At 41.4% G+C, this 20,169-nt stretch overlaps 1 protein-coding gene across 1 annotated transcript in view; it reads left to right on the top strand.

Moving 5' to 3' along the window:
- Positions 1 to 11,003: 11,003 nt before the first annotated feature.
- The window catches only part of LIPH (lipase H), a 51,732-nt gene continuing 42,566 nt past the window's right edge, over positions 11,004 to 20,169 (top strand). The window contains exon 1 of the mRNA XM_040252500.1: positions 11,004 to 11,239. Coding sequence (XP_040108434.1) covers positions 11,173 to 11,239 — 67 coding nt within the window. The 5' untranslated portion in view covers positions 11,004 to 11,172. The remainder of the gene's footprint in view (positions 11,240 to 20,169) is intronic.

The raw sequence follows: 20,169 nt of genomic DNA, 5'->3' as shown, positions 1-20,169 counted from the left end.
CTGGCCACCAAGATTAGAGAAACATTGGCATCAAGTCTCAGAACAGTGTAGTACAACACCACAACACAATTTTTTTTTCTTTTCCTGCCTCTTTCCCTGCACCCTCACAAACCCAATTCTGAAATGTCAGTCACCAGCCAGAAACAGTGGGAAGGCTGTGACATTACAAACTTTAGAATCTCAGGACCTCATCAGCAAATAGTAACTCTGCCAGCCCTTCCCCACACCTACAGCCCCTTGTGTCCTCCTACTTCTCTAGCCACTCTTGGAAATGGAGAAAAGGGACTGAGCCTTACAGTCGCTTCCGCCTGGGTCTCGTCGGCCGGTTGGTGCCTTTGATGTCCTGTTGTCCACGGTAGAGGTCTGGACCACTGCCCATCCACTGACCAAGGAGGGGGCTTATCCTTAACCCCAAGTCCACCACTGCCGCAGCCATTTCCAGACCCAGGAACTCTTCACCGGCGGCCCAGAGGAGAAGCCCCAAATCACATGCAGTAACGAAGATACTGACATTTCTGTCCTTGGTTTGGATAATGTGCACCCGTGGACCATCAGAGGAGCTCAACCGCATTGCTTAAGGTTTCGTACGGTTTCCTAACTGGTTACCCTAGTTTTCTAAAAAGACCCCTTCCTCGAGCGAAGCTCTCTCCTTCAAGTCTTTCCATGGCCCCTCCCCCGTCTTCCTCAAACCCTACCTCCCGTCCCCTCCCGGAACAATGAAGACCCAGCCCTCTAATCCATTCTTTAGGCTTGCAAATTTTTCCCTTTGCCAGCCTTCTCAGAGAGTTAAAAGATTTTCTCTCAACTTTGTTTCTGCTGACCCCTATCGGAACAGAGATCTGGGCCATGTAGTGGACATGGATAGGAGCCCAAAGATGAGGTATTGTTGGTTTGGGCCTGATGTGCCTAATGTCTACCATAGTTCACTACCCTGAAAATTAATTTCCTTCTTCAGACCAACTCCCCTGGTACTCAAGGAAAACGTGCCCTTCTGGTCCTGTGACTTTGCACGTGTGCTTAGTTGCTCTATCATGTCCAGCTCTTTGCAACTCCATGGATTGTAGCCTGCCAGGCTCCTCTGTCAATAGGATTTCCCAGGCAAGAAGGCTGGAGTGGGTTGCCATTTCCTTCGCCAGAGGATCTTCCCGACCCAGGGATAGAACCTGCATCTCTTGTGTCTCCTGCATTGGCAGGTGGATTCTTTACCCCTGTGCCACCTGGGAAGCCCAATGTGACTTTGATCTTATTCAATTCATCTAATAACTTTGGCCTTATTATGCTGAAAGCAAGTACAGCTTTTGTGTCCTATATTTTATCACAAAATTTGCTCACATTAACTGCAAATGGCTCGGCCTCTCTCATGTAGGGCAATAGCACCAGGTCTTACCTACGCCTACTTCCCCAACTGTAAAATAGAGTATCTGCCTCTCAGATCTGAAACCAAGTAGGGCCCTGTGGATCTCCCAGGGGTGGAGGCCTTGTCTCTCATTTCTTGTAGGCAGACTCCAGCCATTATGACCTTCCCGGAGTTCCAAAGGGCAGATTAGAGCAGTTGCTAATCAAGGGAGGAGCAGCCAAGAAATCACCTGAGGCAAGACTAAAGGGACTAGAGAAGATCTTCAAGATTAGGAAACCAACCACCTGAAATGAAGGGCATGCAGCCCTGTTCTCGCCCTAATCTTGTTAGGTGGTTTAGCCTCAAAATCTTGCCCCAAGAACTATAGCCTGCCAGTCTCCTCTGTCAGTAGGATTTCCCAGGCAAGAATACTGGAGTGGAGAGCTATATCCCTCTTCAGGGGATCTTCCAGATCCAGGGATCAAACCCTCATCTCCTGTATCTCCTGCACTATAGGGGGATTCTTTGCTGCTGAGCCACCAGGGAAGCCTATACTCTTGTCAGAGATGGGGGGGGGGTGTTGGGGGAGGGGTGCGGAGGGGGCTCATATTTATTTGGCTGTATTAGGTCTTAGCTGCAGCATGTGGGATCTTGACATCACGCATCACTGTCATGTGGGATCTCTAGTTGTGGCAGGTGAGCTCCAGAGTGAGCAGGCTTAGTTGCTTCGAGGCATGTGGGATCTTAGTTCCCCGATCAGGGATTGAACCCATGTCTCCTGCATTGCCAGGCAGATTCCTAACCGCTGGTACACCAAGGAAGTCTCGAGACCCCACCTTTGACCCACTGTTATAAAAAGTCTCATTAAGTTCTCTAGGGTTGAAACGTAGTTTTTCGAGTCAAAAACCTGGGGTATCTCCCTTTGCCTGCAAAGTAATAAAGCTATCCTTTTCTTCTTGGGCTTTTCTGGTGGCTCAGATGGTAAAGAATCTGCCTTCAGTGCAGGAGACCCAGGTTCGATCCCTGAATCAGGAAGATCCCTGGAGGAGGAAATGACAGCCCACTCCAGGATTCTTGCCTGGAAGATTCCATGGACAGAGGAGTGACCTACTACAGTTCATGGGGCTGCAAAGATTCAGACACATCTGAGCAACTATAACTTTCTACTTCACCCCAAACTGTCTTCCAAGATTTGATTCAGCATCAGTGTACAGAGAGGCCAAGCTTTCAGTAAGAGATCTGTGGGCGCATTAAATGTGTTTATGTATATAAAGAGGCTACTTCAATGCCCAGCATAGCTAAGTGCTTACTATTAATAATCTCTTCCCTCTTTTTTCCTTTCTGATAACTAATAAGTCATTTAACTTGCCAGTTCTGCACCCTATATTTCCTACACATTTGCCCCTTCCCCTCTCCAAATGTTACCAGGGCTGTTAGCCTTCAGCTATAATCCTCCCCCTTCATTGAGAGAACTAAGCTGCAGGGAAGTGTTATCTTACAGGAAGCCACCAGAAAAGAAAAACAAGAGCCCACTAAAATCTGTTAGAACCAACTAGGTCCAAGATGGTAGAAAGCCTCTAGTAGACTCTCCTTATTATGTTCATGGTAATATATTTGCGTGATAACACATCCGACAGTTGACAGTTGCTGTGGCAACAGCCAAGCAAGCCCACTGAAGGACTGAAATCCAGTGTTATAAAAAGACTGCTGTCTTCCCAAGCAGTTCTTAGATACGTCGTAAATATTCCTCCCTCTTTTTTTTTTTTTTTTTTGGCCATGCTTATAGGACCTTGTATCCCAACAACTCATACCCAATGCAGTGTAAGGGGGGAGTCTTAACCACAGGACCACCAGCTAAATCCTCCTCCTCTTCTTTACTCAGTCCCCTCCTTTGACCTCAACCCTCCTATATATGTGATATCTCAGGTAGATTGAGAAGCTGAGTCTCAAGCCAAGTTCCTGTGTCTCATTCTCTGGCCATTGATTAAAGCGTGTGCTGCTTCAGTCTCAGCATCGGTTTTGTTATTAGTCATGCGAATCCAAATAGAAAAAGAACCCTCCCCACTAAGGCAAGGGACTTTGGCTGGGCCAGAGTGCAAGTTGAGGTCTATAAGACCAACTTGGGAATGTTACCAAATCGCAAGTCCATGTGCCCGACACACAGTGAGGCCGATCAATACGAAAACATTAGTGTTTTGGACAGAGAAAGGTTTATTACAGGTCCATACAGGAGATAGGAGGCTCATGCCGTCCCATCTGAAAGTTACTGAAAGCTTTCAGCAAGCCCCTTTAAAAAGCTAAGAGGTGTGTGGTTAGTTGTTGCAACCTTCTTGGTGTCAGATCCTTTGCTCTTGAGGTTGGATCGTGGTCAGGTAACGATGTTCCTGCAAATCTCTGCCTGTTATTCTGCCCTGAAAAGAAAGGGCAAAGGTCCAAGGCCCAGTCTTCCCCCTCCAAGTTCCCAGTCCTGGTTAAGAGGAGGCAGCTCCTTCAGGGGAAGGTTCCCACACCCTGCCCAGCTGTTGTCCCTGAGGAAGCCAGGCATCCAGCCCAACTGCCCCTCAGCCTCCTCAGGCCACCCAAATGGGAGAGACCAGGTCTCACACACTGCAGCTCAGGCAGTCGGCCATTGCTACTAGGCCACAGAGACAGGGATGGGGGAGAGGTTCACCACTCCTCAAGGCGTAGGCCAAGGCTAGAGGAGGACCTTAGTGAGGGCCCTGGAGGCCTGCAGGATGCAGTCCCCAGTCCGTTCCCTGGGCCCTCCAGTTCTTCCGCTGGCCCAAGACTGTGTGAGCTGGAGGGCCTCCAGGATGAGGCCTGAATCTGCCTCTTACCTCACTCTCCACCTGATGGTCAACGCACCACTGACCCTTGGCTGAATCACTTCCCTAGTGGTGCCTCATTGACAGCTACTTGTTGACAGGGCCCACTGCAGCACTGACCAATAGCTGAGCAGGACAACTAATGGTCACTCACTGACAGATGGTTGCTTGTGGACAGGGCCTACTGTGGCGCTGAGCAAGACTTGTTGCCTAGTAATAGGGTGCAAAGTAATGAAGCCAGCAATGGCTGCCTGCTAAGGGCTGTGCTCATCTCACTCTGTTACAAGAGCACAAACCCATCAAAATCACTGTCCTTCAGGGCCTGAGCATTTCTCACACCATTGCCATAGCTGCCTCCCCTTCTCCCCTGCCCCTCTTATTTTCAGGTTTCTTTTTGTCTTTTTGTTGTTCTTCTTCTGTTACCAGTTGTTAAGGAAGGTAAATTTATATTATTGTTGTTCTTATGTATTAATGAAAATAAATTTATAACTCATGTTTCTAGTTTTCTGTTACTGAGCAACTATGGTTGAGTTGATTTTCACCAAATTTAGGAGGTTTGTCTGGAGTAAGCCTGACTTGAAATATCTGGCAACCCTAACCCTAAAATTTACTTTGGATGGCCCTAGGGAGAATATCAAAAAGAGAGACAAGTATTTCTGAAAGCAGCTGAAACTGAGGTGCAGACAGATGAGAGGAAAAGCCTGGCAAGAAATACCCTCCCAATTTAGACAGTGTGAGCTCCTCGAAGTGTTCACGATGGTTCCAAATGGTCACCCAAGTCAAAGGTCACAAGGATAGATCTTCCAAATTCCAGGGGTGAACTTTTCCATTGAGATGTTTCTTGCACAGACAACTTTATGTGCATACTCCAGGGAATAATTGTCTAATGAAGGTGCAGGATTCTCAAAAGCAATGCTTGGGAAGCCAGCTGAATAAAAATAAAAACATGATGTATGGCAGAAGCCAACACAATATTGTAAAGCAATTATCCTTTAATTAAAAAGAAATAAAAACGAAACCTGAGTCTAATAACAGTATTTTAAAAGAACAGTTTGGGACTTCCCTAGTGGTCCAGTGGTTAAGAATCCACCTTGCAATGCAGAGGAGAAAGTGATAGTTGCTCAGTCATGTACAACTCTTTGCAACACCCCATGAAAGCCTGCCAGGCTCCTCTGTCCATGGAATTCTCCAGGCAAGAATACTGGAGTGGGTTGCCATTTCCTCCTCCAGGGATCTTCCTGACCCAGGGATTGAACTCCTGCACTGCAGGCAGATTTCTTCACTATCTAAGCGACCAGGGAAGCAATGCTGGGGACACAGGTTCAATCCCTGGTCGGGAGACTAAGATGCCACACACTGTGGAGCAACCAAGCCTGCGCATAACAACTAGAAAGGCCCTGCACCTCCTCAGCAGGAGATCCTGAATGACACAACAAAGATCACCTGTGCTGCAACCAACTCAACACAGCCAAATATTTTTTTTTTTAATTTTTAAATAAAGAAAATAAAACAACGGTTTAAGGTCCAAGTAAATCTATAAAACATGGTACCAATGGACTTGAAATACTGAACATTCCTCTGAAAAAGAAATTTTTTTTTCATGAACTTTACTAAGTAAAAAACATCTTGCCTATGTCTTGCCATTGTGCATACAGGTCTTGCTAGACCAATCTCTCCTTGAAATGTTCTGAGCAGCATTCCAAAAACAAGCAGTTACTGAAATGACTGAGCTGAGCTTGCACTGCTTTTGTTCAACACGTTGTTTTCAAGGGAGTCATGATTTCTAAAGCAAAGAGCTCAATTCCATGAAAAATACTTCTTAGGCCAGAAAAGTAGTATGTAGATATTTTCCTTCTTGTTTTGTAACAAACTACCAAAAAAGTTCATATAATAATGTTACACAAATATATTATTAAATATTTATATAATTTATCACATTATTATATATGATCATACAAAATATTATTTATTATATTTGCATCATTGTTACCGAGTCCAAGCCTGCTCTTCTTCCTGCAAGGTAGGCCAATAAATCCCAGAGATGAGATGTTGAGGCAAGGAATACGACTTTACTTGGGAAAGCTGGCTGAGCAAGAAAATGGCAGGCTAATATCTCCAAATAACCATCTTGTCGGGGTCTAGATTAAAGGTTCTTTTATAGATCCGAGATGTGGGGAGGTGAGGAAACAAAGTAAAAACGCTGTCAGTTGTATCTGATTGTTTGCAATCCCATGGACAGTAGCCTTCTCTGTCCATAGAATTCTCCTGGCAAAAATACTAGAGTGGATTGCTATACTGCTGTACCCTCCTCCAGGGCATCTTTTGACCCAGGAATGGAACCCAGGTCTCCTGCATTGCAGGCAGATATTTTAGCATCTGAGCCATAAGGGAAGCCCTAAGCCTCTGTCAGAGGGTGTATTAATTTCTTCCTTCCTGCCATCTACAGTTGGACAGGGTTCTAAACAAAGGCACTTTAACAGTCCGGTAGAGGGGCAGGGTTCTCTAAGGCAGACCATCACGTATAATTATAATAACAAAATCACTCAGGATGGGGAACACATGTACACCATGGCTGATTCATGTCAATGTAAGGCAAAAACCACTACAATATAAAGTAATTAGCCTCCAATTAAAATAAATAAATTAATTAAAAAAAAAAAAAAAACAAGAAACAGTTCCAACATGGAGTCAGAATTGGTTTTTGCCTGTAACATTATTATATATAATAGTAATATATTAACATATAAATATAGTTGAACAAGAAAAAAAAAATCTAGGTTTCCACTGTTTTGAAGGCAAAATTCCAATATCCTAAGCATGATATAAAGTTCTTCACAACCTGTCTTCAAATTCCCTCATTGTTTCCTATCTCCAAATTACTTTGTTGTTACTTTATACACACCAAACATTCAATCCACACTTCTTTATGCCTCCAAGTTTATTCCCTCTGCCTGGAATGCCTTGCCTCCTCCTCCTTCACCTGTGAACTACTACCTAGTCTTTGAAATTCAGCTCAGAGGACACTTCCTGTGAGAGGCTTAGTAGTAGCAGTGGCGGCGGTAGTAATGTGTCTTCTTGAAGGAGGGAGCCATCTCCTATTTTTCCCTGATTATTATTTTTTAAAATTTATGTATTTTGGGTTGTGCTGAGTCTTCGTGGCTGTGCAGGGGCTAGTCTCTAGTTGTGGTGTTCATGCTTCTCATCGCGATAATTTCTCTCGCTGCTTCACAGGGGCTCTAGAGCATGGAGTCAGTAGTTGAGACACTGGGGCTTAGTCGCCCTTAGTTGCTTGTGGAATCTTTCCAGACCAGGGATTAACCCCGTGTCCCCTGCATTGGGCAGGGGGATTCGTAACCACTGGACCACCAGAGAAGTCCCTTTGTAATATTATTTTTTTAATGGACGTTCCAGAAATGTTCAACAAATGAAGGAATGAAGAAATGAAAAAATACAGGCATTTGGAGAAAGTTACCGTGATCTCTGAGGCTTCCCAGGTGGCTCAGTGGTAAAGAATCCACCTGCCAAAGTGGGAAATGCAAGAGACACGGATTTGATCCCTGAGTCAGGAAGATCCCCTGGAGCGGGGCACGGCAGCCTACTCCCGTATTCTTGTATGGAAAATCCCAAGGACGGAGGAGCCTGGTGGGCTACAGTCCATGGGACTACTGTAGAGTCAAAAGAGTTGGACACGACTGAAGCAACCCAGTACACACGGGTGCCCGCACCATGATCTCCTTATAGAATGAAAGTGAAAGTGAAAGTTGCTCAGTCGGGTCTGACTCTTTGTGACCCCATGGGCTATACAGTGCATGGAATTCTCCAGGCCAGAACACTGGAGTGGATAGCCTATCCCTTCTCCAGGGGATCTTCCCAACCCAGGAATCGAACCGGGGTCTCCTGAATTGTAGGCAGATTCTTTACCAACTGAGCTATCGGGGAAGCCCTTATAAAATGAATATGAATCAAAGAAATAGATATATCTTGCCAAACCTGGACCTGAAATGAGAGATTGCTAGGCCACCACCGATGCAGAGGAAAAGACAAAAGGGCATTACAGTGAGTCATATACCAACTTGGAGCCCTAGACCAGGGCGGGAGGGGACATAGGTCAACTTTCCGAACGCTGAAGCCAATGAGAGTCATAAAACCACCTCCCTTCAGTCCCATTACATTTCCATACCTGTTTTTCCTGTCCAGAAGCTTGCTTGCCTCTTTCTACTCTGCTCTCTGTAGCAGAGTAGATTTCTAGATTTAAAAAAAAAGAGGCCAGTACATAATACTAAACTGGAAATAAGGAAAATTCTGATGTTCTTGAGTTGTCATTTATCAGCATCATAGTATTGAGAAAATTGACCATTATTCATTTTTATGATGAGTAGCTGATGAGAAATGAAGCAATGGTTTTCCTTAGAATATCTTAAACTAAATAGTATCATTCAAATGGTTAGGAGTTGGCAGATCATTTGGAATTTTTAAAACCCTTTTATTTGGAAATAATTATCTGTTCATAAGAAGCTGCAAAATAGTACAGGGATGTCCCTTGTATACTTATCAAGTTCCCCACAGTTATAGCATCTTACATATCATGTCATCAAAACCAGAAAGTTGTTTTTGGTACAGTACATAGACCTCACTTAGATGTTTTTTTTTTTTTTTTTTTGGCTGCACAGTACAGCATGTAGGATCTTAGTTTCCTGACCAGGGATCCAACCCTTGCTCCCAGCAGTGGAAGACCAGAGCCCTAACCACTGGGCCACCAGGGAAGTCCCAGATTTTACCATTTTTATATGCATTCATTGTGCGTGTGCATGTGTTGGGGGCCGAATGATTCTAAGCAATCTTATCACAAGTGTAGATTCCTATAATCACTACCACAATCAAGAGAAGGAAGTAATCCACATCTTAAAGATATTCTCTGTTCTGCCTTTCCTCATTCCTCTCCGCATCCTTTGGAAATGTTTTCTTTGTTTTTTTTTTTTTTTGGCTTATATTTGATGTTTCTCACTAACCCCTACAAAAGGGGATGTGTTCTCCCATTGATTCTTGTGCTATTTTGAATGCTGGAAGTAGGAGCACACAGCTAGGAAGTGAGGGACCTTCTGTGCCCCTAGCAGGAAAATCATTAATAGTAACACAAAGAGGCCTCCCAAGAGACAAAATTCTTATTCCTATAATTGGCTAGTTTCCAGGAAAATGTACATTGGCTCCTACTAGATAAACACTTGGCATGGTACCAAAACTGATAGGAATTCAACAAATATTTATCAGGCAAGTACACCGTGCCAACAGGGGCAATGCATTCCATAAAACATTCCTAACAGAATGTGAAACAATGCCCCATTTGTTCTGGAAAGCAGTTGTTTTCAGGTTAGTAAAGCTGATTGCAAATGGAAAGCAACAACAACAAAAAATTAGCACCACTTATTTGGTTTTCCTATTTATGATTTTTAGTTTATATCTTCAAGCAGAAGACAAAAGCAGACTTAAGTGATGGCTAAAATTATTCACCTGAAACATCACCGCTAAAATGTCTTCATTCCTGCACTCCCACAGAGCTTCTCCACGTGGTCCTTCTCAGTACTGTGCAGCTCAACTTTTGAGGGGAGGGAAAGGTGCAGAGGATAAGTAATAACAACAGTTACCAAGTGGTGAGTGCACTTACCTTGGTAGCAGCCATGGTGTTAAGAATTTTATTTACACTACCTTATTTAATCCATAAAACAACCTGGTGAGATGTGCAGTTTTATCATCTTCATTCTACAGTTGAGAAAATGAAGAGTTAGAGAACTTAAATGCTTTGGTGAAGGCCAGTCAACTAGTGAATTGAAGACATGGGACTTGAACCCAGATCAGTAGACCACTGGTAGGGAGTCTTGGCATTCATTAGGTCTGAGATGCGACGCAGAAAAACCTGTGACACACAATCCCCAGTGATTGTGATGTACTGATTCCTTGGAGAGCATTGCTAGAATTTACTTCCTGCAAGGAATGCGGTGCAGACATAGAGAACTGATACACTTACATGAGCGATGCTGTCACTTCATAAACAGTGTTAAATGACTAGTGGATTTTGCCTATGCTTTGGATGTAAATGTATTCTTAAGTAGTTTCTGCATTTGTTCATCTAGTTTTCAGCTCTTCGTATCGCCATCACAAGCCAGAGAAAGTGTTGCAAGCTCTTCCACCAGAGAAGAACTAAATTACCCTGTAGCCATGGAGCACAAACTTAGTTACTCCCTATTTTGAGGTGCATGGATTCTGGCCTAGTTCTCTATTTAAAGCTTTTTCATCTATTTTTTTCTTGAAGAAGGAGAGAAAGAAAGAAGAGAAGAACAGAAAAGAGGGGAGAGAAGGGGGAGGGGAAAAGGAAGAGGGGAGGAGAGGAGGAGGAGAGGGACAAGAAGGAAGACAAAGAACTAAGAGGGAGATAGGAACTCTGAATGGCAAAAAAATTAAAATTAAGATATATAGAAACATTTATAAACCTTGGCTCCTACCAAGGTTTCTTTTCATCTGAATGGGGTCCCCAAAGAGTTGGGCACAACTTGGAGACTAATCAACAACAACAACAATAAAAAGACTGTCCTCTGAGAAATGAGTGTGAAAATAAACATAAAAGGTAATTTGGTATACACAGGCCAACAGAGGACCAGATTTCTTTCATTCACAAAAACAAAACAGAAAAATATCTCAGATCATGCCTGATTTCAACACACCAAGCCAAACGACTAATAAACCGCCCACAAGGAATGAAACTGTTTGGAACTCGTCATTCTGCAAATGCGTGTTATAATATCTAGATCTGCATAAAGTTGTGCAAGGAGAAAAGGAGAAATACACCTGACCTTTTATTGCAAGGAGGAGGAGTCACATATCCTGAAGGGTTGGGACCCGCCTTAGTCCCTGGGGAACTTCCTGTTGTCACCGCGCGTCGTCGGGGTTAGTTATCTAAGCTCTGAGTATAGAGGCTAAGACTCTGGGCAGAAAATCCTTCTTGTGAATGTGACACGCATGGGCTCCACTTTCCATATGCTGAGATTATACTTCCTCCTCAGTTTGACGTGCTTGGTGAGATCAGGTAAGTCATTTATTGAATAGTTTTCTTAATTATTTTTAAAAAATTTACTATTACTATCATTTTATCATCCTAGTTCCTTCACTAGACTTTCCAAGTGTCATACAGTTATTTTTTTTTTTCAGGAAAGAAGATATAGAGTAACCTTTTTCTATTTCTGCAAAGACTTTCTTTTTCCTCAGTAGTAAAAGAAACTATTATTCCTTTCAATTAGCCTGTTCTGATGTACAAAAATGAAATATGCTGAAAAATCTAGAGTAGTGTTGCTTTCTTTCATAGTTAATTTTTCTGTGCTTTGCTACTATGAATTAAGATCATTTATTTCCTGGGGATTTAAAATTTTTACTTTAATATCCATTACAGACAGTGTAGGTTTTTATAGCTTTCAGGCATCAAATGTTTATTTAAATTATTTTCATTAAAAAAACCCCATGATTTTATATGTGTAAAACCTCTCAGAATGGTGTCTGGTATATTGATAACTTAAAATTATTGTACTTACAGGCATACATATGTACAAAATTATTAATCATAATGAATAAATAAAAACACAGTAATGTTTGCAACAAAGTAGCAAAAATTAAATGAAAAAAATTTTTTAAAAAGCTCAGCACTTCTCAGCTTTTTAGAAGTCCAGTACTTTTTCACATAGTTTAAGCAATGAAGATTGGTATAATTTTTCTGAAGGGAAGTATGCTATACATTAGGACCCATAAAAATGTTCATGTCCTTTGAACAAGTAAAACCATTGCTGAGAATTTGTTCTAAAGAAATATCTTGTAAAAGAAACAAAAAGAATCTTTTATACAAAGATGATTCTATGTCATCTGTAATCTCGAAACTAGATACAACAAAAATGTTTCTACATACAGGAATGGATAAAGTACAATGTAACAACTTTTTAAAATATGTAACCTTCAAAATAATTCTGAGGCTATGCAGAAATGTTCAACCATGTTTATAATATAACATGTCATACTATAAAAGAAGTCAAAAAAGTAGAACTCAAATTTGTAGGTAAACTAGGATTACAACTTAGTTGTAAAATCATGCCAAAATCATGTATGTATGCCTGTAAATAGTTTCAATGGGAAATGGAAAAATTATTTGTTAGTATTTCAGGCTTATAATAAATTTTTCTTAATTTGTGCTTTTGAAGTTGATTTAATAGTAAGTTAAAATTAAAATATTGATAATATTTGGAGAGGGAGATGGGAGATGGGGTTCAAGATAGGAGACACATGTACGCTAGTAGCTGGTTCATGTCAATGTATGGCAAAAACCACTACAATATTGTTAAATAATTAGCCTCCAATTAAAATAAATGAATTAAATTATTGTAAAGAGACATTAAAATTAATTAACTAAAATCTATTAATTAAATGTTAAATAAATTTAAATAAATTTACAAAAAACAAAAAATAAAATATTGATAATATTTTAAATTGAGAGGTCACCATTTTAAAGTTTGTGTTTATTATCACAATTTTTTTTTTAAGTAAAATAGATTTAGAGATAGCTTAAGGGGAGTGGGAACTAACCTTAATAACAAGAACCTGATGGTATTTTGTGGATACTTTCTTCAAGTCTCCCATTATATATTTCAGTTACAAAGTTGGAACTTAATTTTTTGTGACCTGCCTTTTTTAAAATATCTTTTTAATTTTTAAAACCAAGTCTAGTTGATTTACAATGAATCTACCTGCCATGCAAGAGACACAGGAGACTCGGGTTCAGTCCCAGGGTTGGGAAGACCCCCTGGAGGAGGAAAGGGCTACCCACTCCAGTCTTCTTGCCTGGAGAGTTCCATGGACAGAGCAGCCTGGAGGGCAAATGGGTTCGCAAAAAGTCGAGCAGGACTAAGCGACTAAGCACGAGTAAGATAACTTATTATAAGATAGTGAGCATAGTTCCCTGTGCTATACAGAAGGTCTCTGCATATCAGTTAACCTCAAATTCCCAATTTATCCCTCCCCCATCTGGTAACCATTGACCTGCCTTTTTGCGTGCTAAGTTGCTTCAGTCATGCCTGCCTCTGTGCAACCCTATGGACTACAGCCTGCCAGGCTCCTCTGTCCATGTGATTCTCCAGGCAAGAGTACTGGAGTGGGTTGTCATGCCCTCCTCCAGAGGATTTTACCAACCTAGGGTCCGAATCCATGTCTCTTACTAGTTCTTTACCACTAACGCCATGTGGAAAGGTTTTCCTTAACATTATCTCATCAGTAAAGTCTTACTTTAAGTCATTCCACAAGACCCACTGCTACCTAATGGAGCCCAAGCAGATCAAAATACATCACGATAAACTTCCATAGCTAGAAGGAAAATACTTAATTATTGCTGTAAGCTAAATCCAGTCTTCTTAGTGTCTGCAAAACCGTGATCTGAGAACTTTCATGGGGGAGGATATAAATAATAAGCAGAAATTATCAATCACAGATACAGTTATTTATTGTTTTTCCCTTCCTTGACTTGCAGTCCAAAAATGAGCAAGTGATTAAGATGTGATTCTGAAATCCCAAGAATACAAGTCTTTTGCTTTCAGAGATTTTTATTTTGTTGCTCTAACCTTCATGAAATCATGATGGGAATTTTGGCCATACTCTTACCAGAGTACGAAGCAATGGCTGGCACACTCTACCAGAATCATTTGCAGAATTTGTTGAAAATGCAGACTATCTCCAGAGATCCAGACTCAGCGGGGTCTGGGGTGAGGTCCTGGAATCTGCATATTAAACAAATTCACAACGCTTTTCGGCTTACAGGTGGTTCAAGGAACAGAGGCTGATAAATGTTATAAATTTTTTTAAAAAATTTTACCCTGGACTATAGTTGATGTACAATGTTGTGTTCATAAGTAATTTTTAAAGTTACCCTGCTATCAAAATTTTGACCTATAACAACTTGTGCAAAACTAGGTAGATATTTTCCTAGAGAATACATTTGTGCCAAATTAGAGAAAGAATTATCTCCTCAAATATTGGAAACTCCCTTCAGAATGATTTATAACTCCGTGTGTGTGTGTGTGTGTGTGTGTGTGTGTGTGCATGTGTGCCACTGTGTGTGACTCACCTGTCTCCAGGAGAAACAAAGGTGACTAAGAGGTGGAGCATGAAGGTGCATATTTTTTGCACATGATTAAGAGATAAGAGTAAGGAAATTTGGCATCTCGTTTGTTTTCTGGGTTATATCCTAAAGAAATTCAAGCTGGTCGTTAAAAGCAGAGACATCCTTCCAATGAAGAAGGCATTCCGCCCATTTTTTCCTTGTCTGTCTCTGCCAGTATAAAAGAGAAACAAAGATATTCCATCAATTTTGGCCCTGGCTAACTGTGAACCCATCTCAGTCTGGCTCAGGATGGATTTTTAATGCCAAATTTGGTGGTGTTCTCTGCATAAAAAATGTAAACTGAGTTACTTTTCAGATTAAAAAGAAAAAATCAGTAGAATTTCATTGTAGGAACATGTCACCTTCCCCTTCTACTTCTCTCTTCAAAGTAGGAGTCCAACTCATTTTCTCATTTCTCTGAGTCAAAATTTCTGGACTAAAGAGATGTTTATTTCTGAGACTTTTGGAAGTTCCTGCAGAACAATGTTTTTAAGCAAGCTTAAGAGTGTGCTCAAGTGTGGGTTTCTGGAAAGCTTCTGGCTCCATCAGTCAACATGTGGTGGGCTATGTGTCGTGGACACTGACTTGGCATCCACTGCCCAGAAGGCAAAATATTCAACAGTGTATTCCTTCATCTACGTCTGAATCTCAGTATTTTTAGGCAGCATCAAGTCAATATACCTGTCTGTGGACCTCTGTTCTAAAGAAGTTATTCATACATATTTGCGTCATGTTTAGAGGTGGGCGAAATGAGAGCTGGAGCATGCCTTGGAACCTAAAACTTGACAGGAAAGAAGTGTAAGTCAGAGCCCTCCCTGTTTTACTTCCTGACTCGATATGGTGCATCAGGGTGAAATTAGGTAGAATTTTACTGCTCTCATGGGGGTTTGGAGGTTGGTGAACTGAACTTCACCAATCATGGGTCTGAGAGAAATTGACACTTTGACTTTTGATAAGCTGACTTGACCATGTTGAGAAGTTTAATAGGAACCTGTCTTTTTTCATTGACTCTCATAGAACCTCAGAGCCTCCTACAGGAGTCCTCTTGCCCCACTCACAATTGCTTTACCGGTGGGGTATTTCTGCCTACAGTTCCGTCATCTCCCTTCACAGACACCTCTTTGGATGTGAATGAGGAGTTTCCTCTTTCTGTAAGAGTTTTCCCCAGTCAGACACGTGGGAGCTGAAATCGGTTCTTCCAAAGGCAGGTAGAAGCCAAAAGCCAGAACTGAGCATGACCCCAAGATAGCATGGGCATTTAGCATCAAGGCAGTGTATCTTGTGAATACAGAACCAAAGGATCCCTTGAAAGTTTATATCAGAAAGGAAGCAAGGTTGTCAGTGATCAGTCTGAGGGAATCACACTTTTCTATCCAACTGAGACTCACTCGAAATAAGCCAATCTAGGGAAATAGATTTCTCCCTGTTTTTTTGGTTGTAGCCTAAGTAAATGTAGCTGGTGGATAAAAACAAGAGATGTCTTTCCAACCAAGAGGACATTTTGTGTAACTAACTCAACTTTCTGTGGTAAAACAAAATGATAGTTATATTTAGTCCCTAAGGCTGAGAATAAGAGTAATTTATTTTGCACAGAAACAGCTAGCTACAATCACTCCCCAACTGCCAACAGACTGACCAAAAGTCAGGGCTTTATTTAGCCTGCAGTGGTAGAAAATGGAGGTCTGTCAACCTGTTTCCAAGGTGAAAGAAAGCAAACTGGAAAATTAGGAGCCTGATTTGATTGTGACCAAAAAATGAAACTTCTGCCCAGTCACCTCCAAAAGACTTTTTATCTTTTTTTCCACTTTAAAAAAAAATTTTTTTTATCTATTTATTTTTGGACATACTGGGACTTTGTTGCTGCGCGGGGTTTTTTTTACCTCTAGTTGCAGCAAGTGGAGGCTACTCTCTGCAGCATGTGAACTTCTCATTGCACTGGCTTCTCTTGTGGAGCACGAGGCTCCAGGAAGCATGTTGCAGTTCCCAGGCTCTAGAGCACAGGCTCAGGAGTTGCAGTTCCCAGGCTCTAGAGCACAGGCTCAGGAGTTGCAGTTCCCAGGCTCTAGAGCACAGGCTCAGGAGTTGTGGTGCACAGGCTTAGTTGTTCTGAGGTATGTAGGATCTTCCCGGACCAGGATTGAAACTGGGTCTCCTGCATTGGCAGACAGATTCTTCACCACTGAGCCACCAGGGAAGCCCCACCCTTTTTAAAAATTCTTTCCGTGAAAGTGTGAAATTACAGGAGCAATTTTTAAAAAATCAGTTTTATTAAGATATAATTCACATACCATACAATCCACCCATTTAAAGTGTTTTCTAATAGATTCACAGATATTTGCAACTGTCATCAGTCAATTTTAGAGCTCTTTCATGACTTCAAAAGGGAACTGAATACCTTTTACTGTACCCCATCTCTCCATCTCCTCCCATCCCCAAGCCCTAAGCAACCGCTAATCTACTTTCTGAGCGCATAGATTTCCCTATTTTGGACATTTCATATGAACAGAATCATATAATATGTGGTCTTTTGTGACTGACATCTTTCACATGGTATAGTATTTTCAAGAGTCAGCCTTATTGTAGCATGTGGAACCATGCTTGTTACCTAAAAAAGTATTTATTAGCCAAAAAAACCTGCTTGATATAAAGGTGAAAAAACACCTATCTGATCTACATTCTAATTACAAGAGTAAAGTATAGTTGGTGATGGACAGGGAGGCCTGGTGTGCTGTGATTCATGGGGTCACAAAGAGTTGGGCACGACTGAGCGACTGAACTGAATTGAACTGAACTGAACTGAAAGTATGGTTATTTTCAGGTCTTTTTTAAAAATACGTTTCTCAGTTTATTTTTTTGGCTGTGTTGGATCAGGTGGTAGTGGCAGCACACAGGTTCTCTAGCTGTGGCACTCTGGCTTAGTAGTTGAGGCTCATGGGCTTAGCTGCTCTGAGGCATAGGGGATCGGAATTCCTTGCAACTGCCCCTTCATTGCAAGGTGGATTCGTAACCACTGGACCATCAGGGAAGTCCCTGTTTTCAGATATTTTAATTAAAAGAAATGTAAATTTCTTGATATATTAATTTTTTTTTAAATCAGGGTTGTCTTTGGTTAGGAAGAAAGTCCTAGAGAATTTGTTTTCTTAGGTAGATACCTCTTGTCCTTTCAAATCAGCTAGTTTGAAGATCTTAGAATCTCATTTCCTAAAGGAATGCTGCTGCTGCTGCTGCTAAGTCACTTCAGTCGTGTCCGACTCTGTGAGTCCCCATAGAAGGCAGCCCACCAGGCTCCCCCGTCCCTGGGATTCTCCAGGCAAGAATACTGGAGTGGGTTGCTGTTTCCTTCCCCAATGCGTGAAAGTGAAGCCGCTCAGTCCTGTCCGACTCCTAGCGACCCCATGGACCGCAGCCTACCAGGCTCCTCTGTCCATGGGATTTTCCAGGCAAGAGTACTGGAGTGGGTTGCCATTGCCTTCTCCAAAGGAATGCTAGAGTGGGCTAAATGTCTAAGGAATAAGGGACCAACTTTATTTTAATATGAGCCAATTGATGATCCAAATAGATTATTTGTTTTACCTTGTCAAGGAGAAGAACCTCACTTGTATACTGGCTAATAAAGCTTCCCTTTTCCAAATCCTTGGTTGAATTAAGAAAACTAAAATGATAGAAGGAAGGAATTTATTTAGCACTTGTTTTATGTCAAATCTCACACTAAGTGATTTATTTATTTAGTCTTCATAATCCTATGAGATCAATACTATTAACCCAATTTATCAATATCATTAACAATTACTAGCTTGGGGGACTTCCCTTGTGGTCAAAAGTGGCAGAAAGTGAAGAGGAACTAAAGAGCCTCTTGATGAAGGTAAAAGAGGAGAGTGGAAAAAGCTGGCTTAAAACTCAACATTCAAACAACTAAGATTATGTCATCCAGTCCTATCATTTCATAGTAAATAGATGGGGAAAATGTGGAAACAGTGTCAGATTTCATTTTCTAGGGCTCCAAAATCAATGCAGATGATGACTGCAGCCATGAAGTTAAAAGACATTTGCTCCTTGGAAGAATAACTATGTCAAATCTAGACAGTGTTTTAAAAAGCAGAGATATCACTTTGCTGACAAAGGTTCTGTATAGTCAATGCTATGGGGTTTTTCTGTAGTCATGTATGGATGTAAGAGTTGGACCATAAAGAAGGCTGAGTGCAGAAGAATTGACATTTTCAAACTGTGGTGCTGGAAAAGACTTTTGACAGTCCCTTGGACAGCGAGGAGATCAAACCAGTGGATCTTAAAGGAGATCAACCCTGAATATTCATTGGCAGGACTGATGCTGAAGCTCCAATACTCTGGCCACCTGATGCAAAGAGCTGACTCACTGGAAAAGACCCTGATGCTGGGGAAAACTGAGGGCAAGGGGAGAAGTGGGCAACAGAGGATGAGATGGTTGGATGGCATCACTGACTCAAAGGACATAAATCTGAGATATGTTAAACCTCAGGGAGATAGTGATGGGCAGAGAAGCCTGGCATGCTGCAGTTCATGGGGTCGCGAAGAGTCAGACAAGATTTAGTGGCTGGGGAACAGCAATAACATCTGGTGGTCCAATGATTAAGACTCCACACTCCCAATGTAGGCGGCCTGGGTTCAATCCCTGGTCAGGGAACTAGATCCCACATGCCTCAACTAAGACCCTGCACAGCCAAATAAATAAACAGAAAAATAAATAAAATAGTTACTAGTTTTCTGGCATCTACAATGTATCATGTAACACTTTAGATACTTCCCAGGCATTTTCTCTCATTCTCACATCAGACCTGACAGCCAGGCTGGGATTAGAGTGTGGCAAGTAAGGCACTCACCAAGTGCAACGTTTGGAAGAGACACCAAAATAGTAATCAAGATAAGTCAACTTATGACTTTTTAATGCAATAAAAATTCTATTTTTGTAATATTTTAATGCAACACAAGTGATACTTTAATATCTAAATATTTTACTCTATTTAATATTTAATGCAAATGATAATATACATATCATTAATAATGTATATTATCATGCATAGATGATGTTTTAATGCGATATTTTTAAAAGATCAAAATCAACACAAATCTATGATGAATAGAATGTCAAACATTTTACTAAGATATATTACTGATCATTTTACTTGTTGGTGTTATTGTGCAACAGAAAAAATCATTTCTAATTGTCTTGCATTTCTGGGTCCATGACAACTTACTTCCTTGCTAGGTGGTTTATATTATGAGGTGACCACAGTGTATGAACAGATTAAATAGTGAAGGGCTATTTTTCACTTGGTTCAAAATATGGGAGGATATTTTGATAAATGTATGTATACTTACATAAATATGTATGGATTTCCCAGGTGTGCTAGTGGTAAATAACCCTCCTGCCAATGCAGAAGACATAAGAGGTTGGATCAGGTTGGATCCGTGGGTTGGGAAGATCCCCTGGAGAAAAGCTTGGCTACCCACTCTAGTGTTCTTGCCTGGAGAATCCCCATGGACAGAGGAGCCTGGTGGGCTACAGTCCATGGGGTCGCAAAGAGTCAGACAGGACTGAAGTAACTTAGCAAAAGTAGTTTAGCATGCCCATGTAAATGTGTACATTTATATAGTGTGTTTTTTCTTTTGCCTTGGGCTCACTAGGACTCTGCAAAGCACTGCCTGACAGATTGGCATTATTACAATCATTTTACACATGCAAAACTGAGGCCTGGCTGGAGAGGTTAGGTAAATTAAGAGAAATCACATAACTCGTAGGCAATGGTGTTGAACTTCAAACATAGGTCCGTCTCCAAAACCCAGGCTCT

The sequence above is a fragment of the Oryx dammah genome, unplaced genomic scaffold, assembly GCF_014754425.2.
Source record: "Oryx dammah isolate SB20612 unplaced genomic scaffold, SCBI_Odam_1.1 HiC_scaffold_2, whole genome shotgun sequence".
NCBI lineage: Eukaryota > Metazoa > Chordata > Mammalia > Artiodactyla > Bovidae > Oryx > Oryx dammah.
The sequence above is the reverse complement of the archived record's forward strand: the minus strand, read 5'-3'. Positions and strand labels throughout refer to the sequence as shown.